This window comes from Nerophis lumbriciformis, linkage group LG20 (genome assembly GCF_033978685.3).
Source record: "Nerophis lumbriciformis linkage group LG20, RoL_Nlum_v2.1, whole genome shotgun sequence".
NCBI lineage: Eukaryota > Metazoa > Chordata > Actinopteri > Syngnathiformes > Syngnathidae > Nerophis > Nerophis lumbriciformis.
In genome coordinates this window covers 9390341-9407276 of record NC_084567.2, presented here as the reverse complement: position 1 = coordinate 9407276, position 16936 = coordinate 9390341, and the positions used below count along the sequence as shown (strand labels likewise).

General features: G+C 42.2%; 1 protein-coding gene across 1 annotated transcript in view; it reads right to left on the bottom strand.

Moving 5' to 3' along the window:
- The window catches only part of gldc (glycine dehydrogenase (decarboxylating)), a 40621-nt gene that overhangs the window by 11289 nt on the left and 12396 nt on the right, over positions 1-16936 (bottom strand). Inside the window, exons 3-18 of the mRNA XM_061980396.1 lie at positions 16646-16781; positions 16306-16470; positions 16145-16222; positions 15913-16060; positions 15641-15837; positions 15476-15572; positions 15289-15394; positions 15079-15218; positions 13720-13800; positions 13541-13638; positions 11752-11836; positions 11621-11662; positions 11413-11555; positions 11236-11311; positions 4898-5023; positions 485-634 (exon numbers count right to left, since the gene is read on the bottom strand). Of these exons, the coding sequence (XP_061836380.1) occupies positions 485-634; positions 4898-5023; positions 11236-11311; positions 11413-11555; positions 11621-11662; positions 11752-11836; positions 13541-13638; positions 13720-13800; positions 15079-15218; positions 15289-15394; positions 15476-15572; positions 15641-15837; positions 15913-16060; positions 16145-16222; positions 16306-16470; positions 16646-16781 (1868 nt within the window). The remainder of the gene's footprint in view (positions 1-484; positions 635-4897; positions 5024-11235; positions 11312-11412; positions 11556-11620; positions 11663-11751; positions 11837-13540; positions 13639-13719; positions 13801-15078; positions 15219-15288; positions 15395-15475; positions 15573-15640; positions 15838-15912; positions 16061-16144; positions 16223-16305; positions 16471-16645; positions 16782-16936) is intronic.

Here is a 16936-nt window from a genome sequence, read left to right as displayed (position 1 = left end):
AAGTCTTTTACAGTTAGAAAAAAAAAATAATAATATGACTCCTTTAATGCGCCTTATAATCCGGTGCGCCTTATATATGAAAAAAGATCAAAATAGATAATTCATCAGCAGTGCGCCTTATAATTCGGTGCGCCCAATGGTCCGGAAAATACGGTAAGTACTTTTTTGAAACCCATTTTTCCCAGGCTTTCGCAGCCACATAAAATTATGTGGCGGGCCTTGAGTTTGACACTTGTGATGTAGATGATCATATCTGCTAAAAGAAGTATCGTTTTTGAATCGAGAATCGATTCTGAATCGAATCGTGCCCAAAGATTCACAGCCCGACTTAATGAAGTCACTGTTAATAGGGCGTGGTTTTGTTTCAGAGTCCTTGGATTGGTCGTCAGCCCGGTGGAGCAGGTGGATCAAAGATTATCTATTTTACAAGGCGATAACAGGTGTGCAACCTTTGACCCGAGTGCCTTCTTGGGACTCCTCTCACCTGTGCGTTCATGTTGGCGCCGTCCAGGTACACCTGTCCGCCGTGCCTGTGGATGAGGTCGCAGATGTCCTGGATGTGCTCCTCGAAGACGCCAAAGGTGGACGGGTAGGTGATCATCATGGCCGCCAGGTGCGCCTTGTGTTTGTCCACCTGGAAGGAAGAGGATCTTTGAAGTAGGTTCTCAAAAACGGCAGAGCGCTCCTGTCCCATGGAGGATCTTGGACTGGCATTTTTAAAAGTTAAAGTTAAAGTACCAATGATTGTCACACACACACTAGGTGTGGCGAAATTTGTCCTCTGCATTTGACCCATCCCCTTGTTCACCCCCTGGGAGGTGAGGGGAGCAGTGGGCAGCAGCAGTGCCGCGCCCGGGAATCATTTTTTTGGGATTTAACCCCCAATTCCAACCCTTGATGCTGAGTGCCAAGCAGGGAGGTAATGGGTCCCATTTTTTTATAGTCTTTGGTATGACTCGGCCGGGGTTTGAACTCACAACCTACCGATCTCAGGGCGGACACTCTAACCACTAGGCCACTGAGTAGGTGCATTTGCAGTCGCTCCTCAAAAATAGCAGATTGCTGGTGTCTTATGCACACATTTTTACAGCAAGTCCTCATAAACAGCAGTGCTCGCCAGATAAATAGAGGATCTTTGATTGATGTTTTTGAAGTAGGTCCTGTAGCGTGTAAAGGAGTGCCTTTTGACAGCAAAACGCAGCTGTCATATAGAGGAGCTTTGACTGTGGTTTTTGAGGACCTACTGCTTAAACACTAGAGTAATCCGATCATATAGTGGAGCTTTGACGGGCCATTTTGCAGTAGATCGTCAAAAATAGCATTCCACTGTCTTGTACATAGCGATGCATTAAGTAACATTTCTGTAGTAGCTCGGCAAAAACAGCAGCGATCTCCTGTCACATAGAGGATCTTTAATTGATGTTTTTGCAGTAGATCCTTACAAACAGCTAAATGTTTTCACAATAGGTTTCTTAAAAACAGCAGAGCGCATATAGAAGAGTCTAAACTGCTGTTTTTGAGGACCTAGGTGCAAAAACACCAGAGTGCTCCTGTCACCTAGAGGATCTTTGGCAAAAATGTTTGCAGTAGATCCTCAAAAACATCAGACGCTTTTCTGTAATAAAAGGAATTTTGGGTAGCATTTTTGAAGTAGGTCCTCAAAAACAGCAGAGTTCTCCTGTCATATTATAGAGGATCTTTGACTGGCATTTTTACAGTGTATCCTTACAAACAGCAAAAGGTTTCCATAGGTTTGGAAATAGGTAGGTTCTTAAAAACAGAAAACAGGAGTTTTGACTGCTGTTTTTGAGGACCTGCTGCTTGAACACTAGAGTGATCCGATCATATAGTGGAGCTTTGACGGGCCATTTTGCAGTAGATCGTCAAAAATAGCATTCCACTGTTGTCTTGTACATAGCGATGCATTAAGTAACATTTCTGTAGTAGCTCGGCAAAAACAGCAGCGATCTCCTGTCACATAGAGGATCTTTAATTGATGTTTTTGCAGTAGATCCTTACAAACAGCTAAATGTTTTCACAATAGGTTTCTTAAAAACAGCAGAGCGCATATAGAAGAGTCTATACTGCTGTTTTTGAGGACCTAGGTGCAAAAACACCAGAGTGCTCCTATCACCTAGAGCAGTGGTCCCCAACCTTTTTGTAACTGGTCAACGTTTGCAAATTTGTCCCACGGACCGGATTTTTTATTTTATTTTTTTATTTTTTGTCATAAAAAAATTCAATTATGTGTGCTTACGGACTGTATCCCTGCTGACTGTATTGATCTATATTTATATATAATGTAGGAACCAGAAATATTAAAAAATTAAAATAAATAAATAAATATTTTTTTATTTTATTTTATTTTTATTTCTTGTGCGGCCCAGTACCAATCGATCCACGGACCGGTACCACCCGGTTCTGGTCCGTGTACCGGTGGTTGGGGACCACTGACCTAGAGGATCTTTGGCAAGAATTTTTGCAGTACATCCTCAAAAACAGCAGACGCTTTTCTGTAATTGAGGAATTGTGTGTAGCATTTTTGAAGTAGGTCCTCAAAAACAGCAAAGTGCTTCTGTCATATAGAGGATCTTTGACTAGCGATTTTGCAGTATATCCTTATAAACAGCAAAACGTCCTCACAATAGGTTCTTAAAGACAGTATAGCACCCCGGTCGTATAAAGGATCTTTGACTAGTGGGTTTAAAGTAGCTCCTCAAAAACAGCAGAGCTGCCCTGTCGCCTGTAGGACAAGCATTTTTGCAGTAGATTCTCAAAAGCAGCAGGGGTTTTCTATAATCTAGAGGAAATTTGACTACCGTTCTCAAAAACAGATGAGCGCTCTTGTCATATTGAGGAACTTCGACTCGCGATTTTGAAGGACTTCCTCAAATATAGCAGATCGCTTTGGTCTTATACATAGAGATGCAATAACAAAAGTGTTCGCACAAGGTTCTTAAAAACTGCACAGCTTTACTGTCCTGTAGAGGATCTTTTCCTGCCATTTTTGCAGTAGTCCTTACAAACAGCAAAACGTTTTCACTGCAAGTTCTTAAAAACAGCAGAGCGCCCTGTCATATAGTAACGCTTTGACTGGTATTTTTGAAGTACGTCCTCAAAAACAACAGAGGGCTCCTTTTTTTAATTAAATATCTTTGACTAGCGCTTATGTAGTCACTTCTCAAAAATAGTAGATCGCTTCTGTGTTATAGAGATGCATTATCTACAATTTTTTCAGTAGCTCATCTGTCCTGTCATAAAGAGGATCTTTGTCAAGCCTTTTTGCAATTATTCTCAAAAACAGCACAGCGCTTCTGTAAGATAGGAGGTCTATACTAGCGTTTTGGCAGTCTCTCCTCAAAAATATATTGCTTTGTTTTGCATTAACTAAAATGTTTACAGTAGCTCCTCAAAAACAGCAAACGTTCTCCTCATAGAGGATCTTTGACTGGTATTTTCACAGTAGATCCTTACAAACAGCAAAACGTTTTCACAGTAGTTTCTTAAAAATAGCAGAGCACCCCGTCATATAGAGCCGCTTTCACTGGCATTTTTAAGTAGGTCCTCAAAAACAGCCGTGTGTTCCTCTCTTATAAAAGTATTCACTTGCGTTTTTGTGGTCATTCCTCAAAAATAGTGGATCGCTTCAGTCTTATAGAGATGCATTACCTAACATTTTTGCAGGAGCTCATTTCTCCTGTTATATAGAGGATCGTTGTCGAGCATTTTAGCAACAGATTCTCAAAAACAGCACAGCGCTTCTGTAGTATAGAGGATCTATACTAGTGTTTTGGCAGTCTCTCCTCAAAAATATATTGCTTCAGTTTGCATTACCTAAAATGTTTACAGTAGCTCCTCAAAAACAGCAAGAGTTCTCCTCATATAGAGGATCTTTGACTGGCATGTTTGCAGTAGATCCTTACGAACAGCAAAACGTTTTCACAGTAGTTTCTTAAAAGCAGCAGAGCACTCAGTCATATAGAGTAGCTTTGACTAGCATTTTTTAAGTAGGTCCTCAAAAACAGCAGCGCGTTCCTGTCTTATAAAGGATTGACTTGTGTTTTTGTGGTCATTCTTCAAAAACAGTAGATCGCTTCTGTCTTATAGAGATGCATTACCTAACATTTTTGCAGTAGCTCATCTCTCCTGTCATAAAGAGGATCTTTGTCGAGCATTTTTGCAATAGATTCTCAAAAACAGCACAGCATTTCTGTAATATAGAGGATCCATACTAGTGTTTTGGCAGTCGCTCCTCAAAAATAGATTGCTTTGGTCTCACACAGACATGAATTAACTAAAATGTTTGCAGTAGCTCCTCAAAAACAGCAAGAGTTCTCCTCATATAGAGGATCTTTGACTGGCATTTTTACAGTGTATCCTTACAAACAGCAAAAGGTTTCCATAGGTTCGGAAATAGGTAGGTTCTTAAAAACAGAAAACAGGAGTTTTGACTGCTGTTTTTGAGGACCTGCTGCAAAAACGCTATAGTGCTCCTTTTATATAGACGATCTTTGTAGGGGGGGGGGGGAAGTGGGGTTGCTTGTGTTGACAGTCAAAAAGTAGGCATTCAATTTATAGAATGAAATAAAAAATATTTATGAAATGAAAATATTTTTTAGGCACTTTAATATAATATTTCATATAAATGTGTATTTTTTTACTTATTAGTTCAAAAACATATTTCTGCAACCTTAAACCCTTAAAAGTGCAAGATCCAAATAAAAGTGAAAGTGGAAAAGTACCATCCTGCTTGTTGTTTAATAAGCCATAACTGTCAGCCAATCAGCAGCAGCCTTGCTGCCATGTTGCTTAGAGGTTTATGTTAAAAAGTGATGATGTCATTATATGAAAGGATGCTTTGCTATGTCGCTCACAAGCGTTTACGCCATCATCCTACCAGAGCTTTGAGGTGGGCCAGGTCGATGTTGCCGTCTTTGTCCACCTCCACCACCTGGACCTTCATGCCCGCCATCTGGGCGCTGGCTGGGTTGGTGCCGTGAGCCGACTTGGGAATCAAACACACCTGCGGCGGAGAGGAAACCAAAGTGACTCAAGCAGAACTACCAGGGAACTCTGGTGAGTTGACACTAGGGTTGTCCCGATACCAATATTAGTACCAAAATGTATTTCCATACCAGCACCGGTACCAAAATGTATTTCCATACCTTTCGATATGTACCGAAATGTGTTTCGATACCGGAACCGGTATCAAAAAGTATTTCAATACTTTTTGATACCTTTTGATACTCTTCTAAATAAAGGGTTGTCCCGATACCAATATTGGTACCGGTACCGAAATGTATTTCGATACCTTTCGATATGTACCGAAATGTGTTTCGATACCGGAACCGGTATCAAAAAGTATTTCAATACTTTTTGATACCTTTCGATACTCTTCTAAATAAAGGGTTGTCCCCATACCAATATTGGTACCGGTACCGAAATGTATTTCGATACCTTTCGATATGTACCGAAATGTATTTCGATACTCCTCTAAATAAAGGGTTGCCCCGATACCAATATTGGTACCGGTACCGAAATGTATTTCGATACCTTTCGATATGTACAGAAAAGTATTTCGATACTGGAACTGGTACCAAAATGTATTTCAATACTTTTCGATATCTACCGAAAAGTATTTCAATACCGGAACCGGTACCAAAATGTATTTTGATACTTTTCGATACTCTTCTAAATAAAGGGTTGTCTCAATACCAATATCGGTACCGGTACCGAAATGTATTTCAATACCTTTCGATATGTACCAAAATGTATTTCGATACTTTTCGATGTGTACCGAAATGTATTTTGATACTTTTCGATATCTACCGAAATGTATTTCGATACCGGAACCGGTACCAAAATGTATTTTGATACTTTTCGATACTCCTCTAAATAAAGGGTTGTCCCGATACCAATCTTGTTACCGGTACCAAAATGTATTTCGATACCTTTCGATATGTACCGAAATGTATTTCGATACCTTTCGATATGTACCGAAATGTATTTCGATACCGGAACTGGTACCAAAATGTATTTTGATACTTTTCAATACTCTTCTAAATAAAGGGTTGTCTCGATACCAATCTTGTTACCGGTACCGAAATGTATTTCGATACCTTTCGATATGTACCGAAATGTATTTCGATACCTTTCGATATGTACCGAAATGTATTTCGATACCGGAACTAGTACCAAAATGTATTTTGATACTTTGATACTCCTCTAAATAAAGGGTTGTCCCGATACCAATCTTGTTACCGGTATCAAAATGTATTTCGATACCTTTCGATATGTACCGAAATGTATTTCGATATGTACCGAAATGTATTTCGATACGGGAACTGGTACCAAAATGTATTTTGATACTTTTCAATACCTTTCGATACTCTTCTAAATAAAGGGTTGTCTCGATACCAATATTGGTACCGGTACCGAAATGTATTTCGATACCTTTCGATACGTACCGAAATGTATTTCGATACTCCTCTAAATAAAGGGTTGTCCCGATACCAATATTGGTACTGGTACCGAAATATATTTCGATACCTTTCAATATGTACCGAAATGTATTTCGATACCGGAACCAAAATGTATTTCGGTACCTTTCGATACTCCTCTAAATAAAGGGTTGTCCCGATACCAATATTGGTACCGGTACCGAAATGAACTTCGATACCTTTCGATATGTACCGAAATGTATTTCGATACCGGAACCAGTACCAAAATGTATTTCGATACTTTTTGATACCTTTCAATACTCTTCTAAATAAAGGGTTGTCCTGATACCAATATTGGTACCGGTACCGAAATGTATTTCGATACCTTTCGATATGTACCAAAATGTATTTCGATACCGGAACTGGTACCAAAATGTATTTTGATACTTTTCAATACCTTTCGATACTCTTCTAAATAAAGGGTTGTCTCGATACCAATATTGGTACCGGTACCGAAATGTATTTCGATACCTTTCGATACGTACCGAAATGTATTTCGATACTCCTCTAAATAAAGGGTTGTCCCGATACCAATATTGGTACTGGTACCGAAATATATTTCGATACCTTTCAATATGTACCGAAATGTATTTCGATACCGGAACCAAAATGTATTTCGGTACCTTTCGATACTCCTCTAAATAAAGGGTTGTCCCGATACCAATATTGGTACCGGTACCGAAATGAACTTCGATACCTTTCGATATGTACCGAAATGTATTTCGATACCGGAACCAGTACCAAAATGTATTTCGATACTTTTTGATACCTTTCAATACTCTTCTAAATAAAGGGTTGTCCTGATACCAATATTGGTACCGGTACCGAAATGTATTTCGATACCTTTCGATATGTACCAAAATGTATTTCGATACCGGAACTGGTACCAAAATGTATTTCGATACTTTCCGATACCTTTCGATACTTTTCTATATAAAGGGGACCACAAAAAAATGTCATGATTGGCTTTTTTTTAACAAAAAAATCTTACAGTACATTAAACATATGTTTCTTATTGCAATAAAATAGTGAACATACTAGACAACTTGTCTTTTAGTAGTAAGTAAACAAACAAAGGCTCCTAATTAGTCTGCTGACATATGCAGTAACATATTGTGTCATTTATCTACCTAATATTTTGTCAAAATTATAAGGACAAGCTGTAAAAATTCATTATTAATCTACTTGTTCATTTACTGTTAATATCTGCTTATTTTCTGTTTTGACATGTTCTATCTACACTTCTGTTAAAATGTAATAATCATTTATTTTTCTCGTTCGGATGCTTTAAATTAGTTTTGGATGATACCACAAATTTAGGTATCGATCCGATACCAAGTAGTTACAGGATCATACTTTGGTCATATTCAAAGACCTCATGTGTCCAGGGACGTATTTCCTGAGTTTATAAACAGGAAAAAAGATTTTGCAACCATAAATAATATGGATGTAATCGTAGTAGTATCGACTAGATACGCTATTGTACTCGGTATCATTACAGTGTACTCGGTATCATTACAGTGGATGTCAAGTGTAGATCCACCCATGGCATTTGTTTACATTCAGGCGCGCTAGCTTTAGTTAGCGGTGACGCTAAGAGCTATTGTATCCTCCTACGATGTGTAGTGAAGCATGTTTAGCTATTCCTCGTCCTGCAGGGATGATACTTGTAAGAAACTTACTTTATTTGTCGCCATGGAGACGAGAATTAGTGATTTAGAAGTCGCTAAAACACTGCCAACGGGCGTTTCAGTGTTATAACTTCACCTTTATCGTTAGTTTTTAGGCCAAAATGCGTCCGTTCTCCCTTTTCTGTCTACACACCGTGTCTGCTTGTAAGTACTCTGTGATTGTGCGCTGCCGAACATGCTCCTCTGCTGGTAAAACCAGCAATGTCACGACGTGGCGATGCTTTGCGTGACGGTACTGTTCAAACAGAGTATAGTACAGTTTTTGTTTCTTTAGTACCGCGATACTATACTATTACCGGTACAACCCTTGTCGCGTTTATCATTTCATCCAAGTCACAACTTCCTGTTGCAAGCATTTGGCGGCCGCAGCAATGACCTTGGCGTGTAAGCGGCCTGCAGGTCACAAATTGATTGGACGCCTTATTAGGGGGGCATTGCGCAAAAGACAGCGGGCCACCGAGACCTGCTAGTTAGGCAACGTGGACAAACAAAAAAAACTAAACACCAAATATGGAGTCTTGAAAGCAGGACGCCATTTGTTTGCGCAAAGGCTTTGCCAATCTGGACTTCGACTGTTTCAAGAGCCCCTATCTAAGACGTACGCGCGAGAGGACCCTGGTAAAGAATGCAGCGTAGGCGCAAACCGCTGAGTCAGCAACTCTTTAATCTAAGGGGACGTCTTATCTGAGCGGCGGCCAATCAGCGCAGTTGGATAGCGTCAGGGATTCCAGAGGCCTGCGAGAGAAAACGTGTTCGACTGATGTCAAAGCGACCGGTTGTAGCGCACGGAGACCATAAACGTGGCGGCTGATAACCATCCCGCCGCTTCCTCGGTCAAGTGCGTGCATCAAGGACTTTGTTGGAAAAAGGAGCATGACACTGCACTGATATTTATGTCTAAAGTCGAAAACAAATATTTTAACTGGGGGGCCACATTGAGAGAAAAAATGTGTCTAGGGGGGCCAATGTGTATGTGTGTATAAATGATATATACCGTATTTTTCGGACTATAAGTCGCTCCAGAGTATAAGTCGCACCTGCTGAAAATGCATAATAAAGAATGAAAAAAACATATATAAGTCGCACTGGAGTATAAGTCGCATTTTTGGGGGAAATGTATTTGATAAAAGCCAACACCAAGAATAGACATTTGAAAGGCAATTTAAAATAAATAAAGAATAGTGAACAACAGGCTGAATAAGTGTACGTTATATGAGGCATAAATAACCAACTGAGAACGTGCCTGGTATGTTAAAGGGGAACATTATCACCAGACCTATGTAAGCGTCAATATATACCTTGATGTTGCAGAAAAAAGACCATATATTTTTTTAACCGATTTCCGAACTCTAAATGGGTGAATTTTGGCGAATTAAACGCCTTTCTATTATTCGCTCTCGGAGCGATGACGTCACGTTGTGACGTCACATCAGGAAGCAATCCGCCATTTTCTCAAACACCGCGTCAAATCAGCTCTGTTATTTTCCGTTTTTTCGACTGTTTTCCGTACCTTGGAGACATCATGCCTCGTCGGTGTGTTGTCGGAGGGTGTAACAACACGAACAGGGATGGATTCAAGTTGCACCAGTGGCCCAAAGATGCGAAAGTGGCAAGAAATTGGACGTTTGTTCCGCACACTTTACCGACGAAAGCTATGCTACGACAGAGATGGCAAGAATGTGTGGATATCCTGCGACACTCAAAGCAGATGCATTTCCAACGATAAAGTCAAAGAAATCTGCCGCCAGACCCCCATTGAATCTGCCAGAGTGTGTGAGCAATTCAGGGACAAAGGACCTCGGTAGCACGGCAAGCAATGGCGGCAGTTTGTTCCCGCAGACGAGCGAGCTAAACCCCCTGGATGTCTTGGCTCACACCGTCCCTTATGCCACCGAAGATGATCAAGAGAAGAATATCGACCCTAGCTTGCTGACATCAACTCCAAAACTGGACGGATCAGCTTTCAGGAAAAGAGAGCGGATGAGGGTATGTCTACAGAATATATTAATTGATGAAAATTGGGCTGTCTGCACTCTCAAAGTGCATGTTGTTGCCAAATGTATTTCATATGCTGTAAACCTAGTTCATAGTTGTTAGTTTCCTTTAATGCCAAACAAACACATACCAATCGTTGGTTAGATCGCCGAATTTGTCCTCGCTTTCTCCCGTGTCGCTGGCTGTCGTGTCGTTTGTCGGTTTCGCTTGCATACGTTTCAAACCGATATGGCTCAATAGCTTCAGTTTCTTCGTCAATTTCGTTTTCGCTACCTGCCTCCACACTACAACCATCCGTTTCAATACATGCGTAATCTGTTGAATCGCTTAAACCGCTGAAATCCGAGTCTGAATCCGAGCTAATGTCGCTATAGCTTGCTGTTTTATCCGCCATGTTTGTTTGTGTTGGCATCACTGTGTGACGTCACAGGAAAATGGACGGGTGTATATAACGATGGTTAAAATCAGGCACTCTCAGGGAGAGCATGTCCAAAATTCCAAGCTGCTGTTTTGAGGCAGGTTAAAAAAATAATGCACTTTGTGACTTCAATAATAAATATGGCAGTGCCATGTTGGCATTTTTTTCCATAACTTGAGTTGATTTATTTTGGAACACCTTGTTACATTGTTTAATGCACCCAGCGGGGCATCACAACAAAATTAGGCGTAATAATGTGTTAATTCCACGACTGTATATATCGGTATCGGTAATTAAGAGTTGGACAATATCGGAATATCGGATATCGGCAAAACAGCCATTATTGGACATCTCTAGTAAATAGTCATGAAAATAAAGAAAACGCATTGGAAATGGGAAAGTGTGTCCAAACTTGGCCTGTACTGTAAATAAAAGTTACAAGAAAAATATAAAAATGTTCACTATTCTGTAACTTTCTGACTCCATTCTTGTTTCTTTATTCTTGATATTCACTTACTTTATTTTCATATTTGTTTCCTATCAGACATTGTTAAATGAATACCTGTCTGACAGTGTCAATTCAAACTGAACAATATTACAATTTATTGTTGTTTTTTTTGGTGCAACTCACACTTCTGGAGGTCTCTCCCTTTGAGTTGAGGTAGGCCTTTATGGCTGCCAGGCCTGCGTATTCTCCCTGAGCGCCGCTGGAACACAAAACAAGCGCACCACGCTCATAAAAGTGTCTTACGGGAGTTGATCGTAAGCTTGATCACAAACCAACTGAAAAAAAAAAAAAAATGCTGACCTGTTGGGCTGGAAGGAGATCTTGTCGTAGCCTGTCACCTCACAGAGGTCCTTCTCCAGCTGCTTGAAGAGCTTCTGGTAGCCCTCGGCTTGGTCCAGTGGCACGAAGGGGTGAATGTTGGCAAACTCCCTCCAGGTGATGGGCTGAAGAAACAAATAAAATGGACAAATATCATGACACAATACTGGCAACGAGGCTAATGACTCACCATGAGCTCTGAGGAACTGTTCAGCTTCATTGTGCAGGAGCCCTGAGGAGGATGTTGGAAAACAATCACCGTTGTTGCATCATCAGTTCTGGTTTAAACTGGTTTGTACTGGTGCTGGACTTAGTTCTCACCAGTGGGATCATACTGTGCACCAGCGAGATGTCTTTGTTCTCCAGACGCTTCATGTAACGCACAATGTTTGTCTCCGAGTGGTAACTGAGGAGCCAAAGTCCAGTTAGCTACAGGCTAGCTAACGCTAAACAGGATGCTAGGTAAAAGCTGACAGTGCGTTTCTATATCATACTACTACGTCGTGAGCGACTAAAGATATTAGAGGCCAACTCTTTATTTATGGCCCCAGTATAGATAAAAGTTCACTTTGGCAGCTAACACTGAAGCTTGTTCGCTCAGAAGAACAACGAATCTTGTTAGATAACGTTAGCTATCATGTAAGAGATAATGTTAGCATGAAAGGCTAGTCAATGGAATGGCTAATGATTAAAACAAACAAATACTTGAGTCGCTTTAAAATGTCTACTGTGCTTAAAGGGGAACATTATCACCAGACCTATGTAAGCGTCAATATATACCTTGATGTTGCAGAAAAAAGACCATATATTTTTTTAACCGATTTCCGAACTCTAAATGGGTGAATTTTGGCGAATTAAACGCCTTTCTATTATTCGCTCTCGGGGCGATGACGTCACAACGTGACGTCACATCGGGAAGCAATCCGCCATTTTCTCACTTTCGTCGGTGTGTTGTCAGAGGGTGTAACAACACGAACAGGGACGGATTCAAGTTGCACCAGTGGCCCAAAGATGCAAAAGTGGCAAGAAATTGGACGAAATTTGCTCAAAATACGAGGGTGTGGGGAAAGCCGACGAAACGGTCAGTCGTTTGTTCCGCACACTTTACCGACGAAAGCTATGCTACGACAGAGATGGCAAGAATGTGTGGATATCCTGCGACACTCAAAGCAGATGCATTTCCAACGATAAAGTCAAAGAAATCTGCCGCCAGACCCCCATTGAATCTGCCGGAGTGTGTGAGCAATTCAGGGACAAAGGACCTCGGTAGCACGGCAAGCAATGGCGGCAGTTTGTTCCCGCAGACGAGCGAGCTAAACCCCCTGGATGTCTTGGCTCACACCGTCCCTTATGCCACCGAAGATGATCAAGAGAAGAATATCGACCCTATAGCTTCCCTGGCCTGCTGACATCAACTCCAAAACTGGACAGATCAGCTTTCAGGAAAAGAGAGCGGATGAGGGTATGTCTACAGAATATATTAATTGATGAAAACTTTATTCATTACTCGCGGTTTTACGTAAATTATTATACATGTGTTTACCAATAATTTAGCTTAAAAACTTTTTTTTTTTCAATCATTCGAGTACATTCGGGTAGTCTTGCGTAATGCAGTATTTTGTGTCTATTTAGGTAAGGTTAACCTGAAATCGTGGAAAAATATATGTTTTTAGCATGCCTGAAATGGGCTGTCTGCACTCTGAAAGTGCATGTTGTTGCCAAATTTATTTCATATGCTGTAAACCTAGTTCATAGTTGTTAGTAATTATCTTATCAGACAGTGTTAAGCCGCTGAAATCCGAGTCTGAATCCGAGCTAATGTCGCTATAACTTGCTGTTTGTTTGTATTGGCATCACTATGTGATGTCACAGGAAAATGGACGGGTGTATATAACGATGGTTAAAATCAGGCACTTTGAAGCTTTTTTTAGGGATATTGCGTGACGGGTAAAAGTTTGAAAAAAACTTCGAAAAATAAAATAAGCCACTCGGAACTGATTTTTAATGGTTTTAACCCTTCTGAAATTGTGATAATGTTCCCCTTTAACTTGGTATTGGCTAAACAAAACTGACTATACGAACTCAAAGTTCTTCAGTTCAAACTCCCGACCTGTTGAAGACCTGGTGGGTCAGGTACTTGCTGGTCCTCTTGAAAGGACTTCCCATGATGCCCTTTGACCGCTCGCCCATTTGCTCAGCGATCAGCTCCTAAAAACCAAAGCAAAACTGGTCACATCCAAGGCCAAAAGCAATAAATATTTCACATAGTTTGAAGCATCTTTAACATACAGCGGAGGATTCACAGCCAAAGACCCAGAGCAAGTCGTCCAGGTCTCGTTCAGTCACGGTCTCGTCCAACGATACGCCCAACTGTGAAGACCAACAAGAAATAAAAAAACAACGCCACAGGACAACCAAACCAGACCCCTATTGTTTCATGGAGGGTGGACGGACTGAGACCTATGATGCTCGTTCAAGTCAGCCAGGACCTTTGCGTAAAAAAAAGCTCCAAGATCTTCTCAGTCCTGACTGAAGAATGAAGTTTCTGGTGGCCTTAACCAGCTGAAGTACTCTCCGCAGAGATACCATGCCATACCACACCAACCTTATTTATAAAGCCCTTTAAAAACAACCACAGTTGAAGAACAAAGGGCTGTACACCACAAAGAAATAGAGGCAAAGGACAGACCAAAAAAGAACATTTAAAACAGAAGTAAAATACACATTGAAAAAGAAAATACAAATTATTCTAAGAACAATTTGTTAGATAAAAAGCAGTTAAAAAGAGTTAAAAAAGTTAAAAACAGTTTAAAGTCTCATGCTGGGTTAAAAGCCAGTGAATAAAAATGGGTTTTAAGAAGGGTCTTAAAAGTAACCAAAGAAGGGGCCTGTCTCACATGGAGAGGGAGATGGTGCCAGAGTTTGGGACCCACAACAAGAGAAGGCCCTGTCCCCTCGAAGCTTGCGCTTTGATTTGGGTACCTCCAAGGTCAGCAGATCAACTGACCTGAGGGACCGGGTGGGGGCATAGAGGTGGAGCAGCTCAGAGAGGCCTGCGTCCGAACGCAGAACGCAGGGACACGGCTTACAAAACAACAGGACGGGAGAAGGGAGTCTAAGGTGTTGACATTTTGTGGTATCCCCTTGACAAAGCCGCCGTCCCTCCTCTAGTTCTCGGATACTACCTCTGGACCTGAAAAATGTATACGTCCAGTTTGATTCCGTCTTGATACTGTTCACACGGAATGACAACCCCAAAAAATAAATGCAGAATATTGTTTTTTTAAAAGTGGTTTTAGTTTGACCCCACTAGGATCGTAGCTTAGGCATTCAAGCCCTTAATATGTCAACCTGTTACATGCCAAACACAACTGGGGCGCAGAATGTCTCATGGATTCCTCCCTGGCGAAGGCACACAAAAAGAGTCATGGAAGAGACTTAAGTCTCCCAAGTGGCCAGGGACAAACACCTCTGTCTACCTCTGGTCAAACTGCACGAGGTGGTCTGGACAAAGGAAGTCTAGACACCATTGCTTAGAGACTGCTTTTCTCGTGTGCACGACTGAGACTAAAGGAAATGGATGGCGGAACACTTGCGGTAGTGAAGTCAATCGTGGTTTGTAGGAAAAAAAACAATGCCAGTCCTTACCAGTCCCTCAGAGTAGGCCCTCAGGTTGATCTGCCTCTGCGCGGCTCTCTCCAAGATGTCCTTGGCTGCCACGCCACAGCTGACCTTGAGCGTGTCAAAGAACATCTCGCTGTGAAGCCGGTGCCCCGCTCTCTTTAGACCTAAACGATGCCACGATTATCTACTCCTCAGTCTATACTTTCCCAATCCAATCGAGCGAACCAACCTTACCCTCGGCAAGGATCAGGGTGGCGTTGTGCGTCCTCTCCGCAATGTGCTTAAGTCCTTGGGGACCGTGGTAGAGTGCGAACATTGCAGCCATGTTGGCCAGCAGTGCCTAGTCGTTGAAGGTTGGACGGCGTAGGAAAGTTAATCAAATCCGGACCAAAAACACGGTGTAGTTCTAAGTCAGCGTTACCTGAGCTGTGCAGATGTTGCTGGTTGCTTTGTCTCTCCGAATGTGCTGCTCTCTGGTCTGCAGCGCAAGCCGAAACACTTCCTTGCCTGCCGCGTCCCTACAATGTCAATGCAACCTTTAACACCTCATACAGTTTGTTCTGGGTATCCGTCTGGGTATCCCCACCTGGTGACCCCGACCATTCTTCCGGGCATCATCCGGACCAGGTTTTCTCTGACGGAGAAGAAGGCAGCGTGAGGACCCCCATAGCAGAGAGGCACTCCGAACCTCTGGGAGCTTCCGAGCGCAATGTCCACGCCAAACTCGCCGGGAGGACGCAGCACGCAGAGCGCCAAGAGATCAGTGGCGCAGCAAGCCAAGGCCTGGAAATGTGTAGAAGGGCTCAGCTCAGGCAGTTCCCGCTTTTTACAATCGTACCTTTTCGTTTTTGGTCTCACCCCGCCTTTATGCGCACGATCCACAAGGGCGGTGAAGTCTTCCACTCGGCCATCGGTATCGGGATACTGAAACAACACGCCGCTGATGTCTTTTCCGCTGAAGTCCATCTCGTGAGGTAGCTTCAGCACCGTCTTGACGCCGATGTAGCTGAAACATCGGGGGGCGGGGGGGGAAGCAACATCGGTGGAGCCCTTTTAGAAAAAAACACTTTCGCTTGGCGGTGTCCCTTACTTGGCCCGAGTCTGCACCACAGCAATAGTCTGAGGGTGACAACGTGGGTCAATGTAAAAGGTTCTTCTTTTGTTCTGTCTGGGAGAAAAACACCGAGGGGTCACACATGTCTTGATTGAAACCAGAACTTTGAAGCTATTCCAGGACTGTTGGGCGAATACCTGTGGCAGAGCTGCATGGCCTCGGCCGCGGCTGTCCCCTCGTCCAACAGTGAGGCGTTGGCCATGGACAGGCCTGTGATGTCACAGATCATCGTCTGGTAATTTAGGAGAGACTCCAGGCGGCCTTGGGACACCTCAGGCTGGTAGGGTGTGTACTGGGTCACCCTGTGGACAATAAATACTTAACACTGCGTAGCACTAGGAAGAGCTTATGGACTGTACAGCTGGTCTTGGAATGATGATAAGCTCAGTAGAAATGATGCCAAAGAGACTTGTGACTTCACTTTAGGTCCACTCGTGCAGCCACCAGACCGGCGGTCATCTCAGGTCGCGCACTCACCAGCCGGCATTCTCCAGGAGGTTCCGCTGGATGGGCGGTGGCATGGAACAGCTGTAGTACCCCATACCGATGTAGGAACGCCAAACCTTGTTCTTGGACGCGATCTTGTACAGCGACTCTAGGATTTCATTCTCACCTGAGGAAGATAAATTCAGCATTATGTTGCCATGTTGGGACAAACTTAAGTTTTTACAGTAAAAATAGTAGTATGTTTTTTCCATTTATAGAATTACACTATAAAAACATCGACTGTAGATTTTATGGTAAAAAAAATGAAGACGGCTAAGTAAA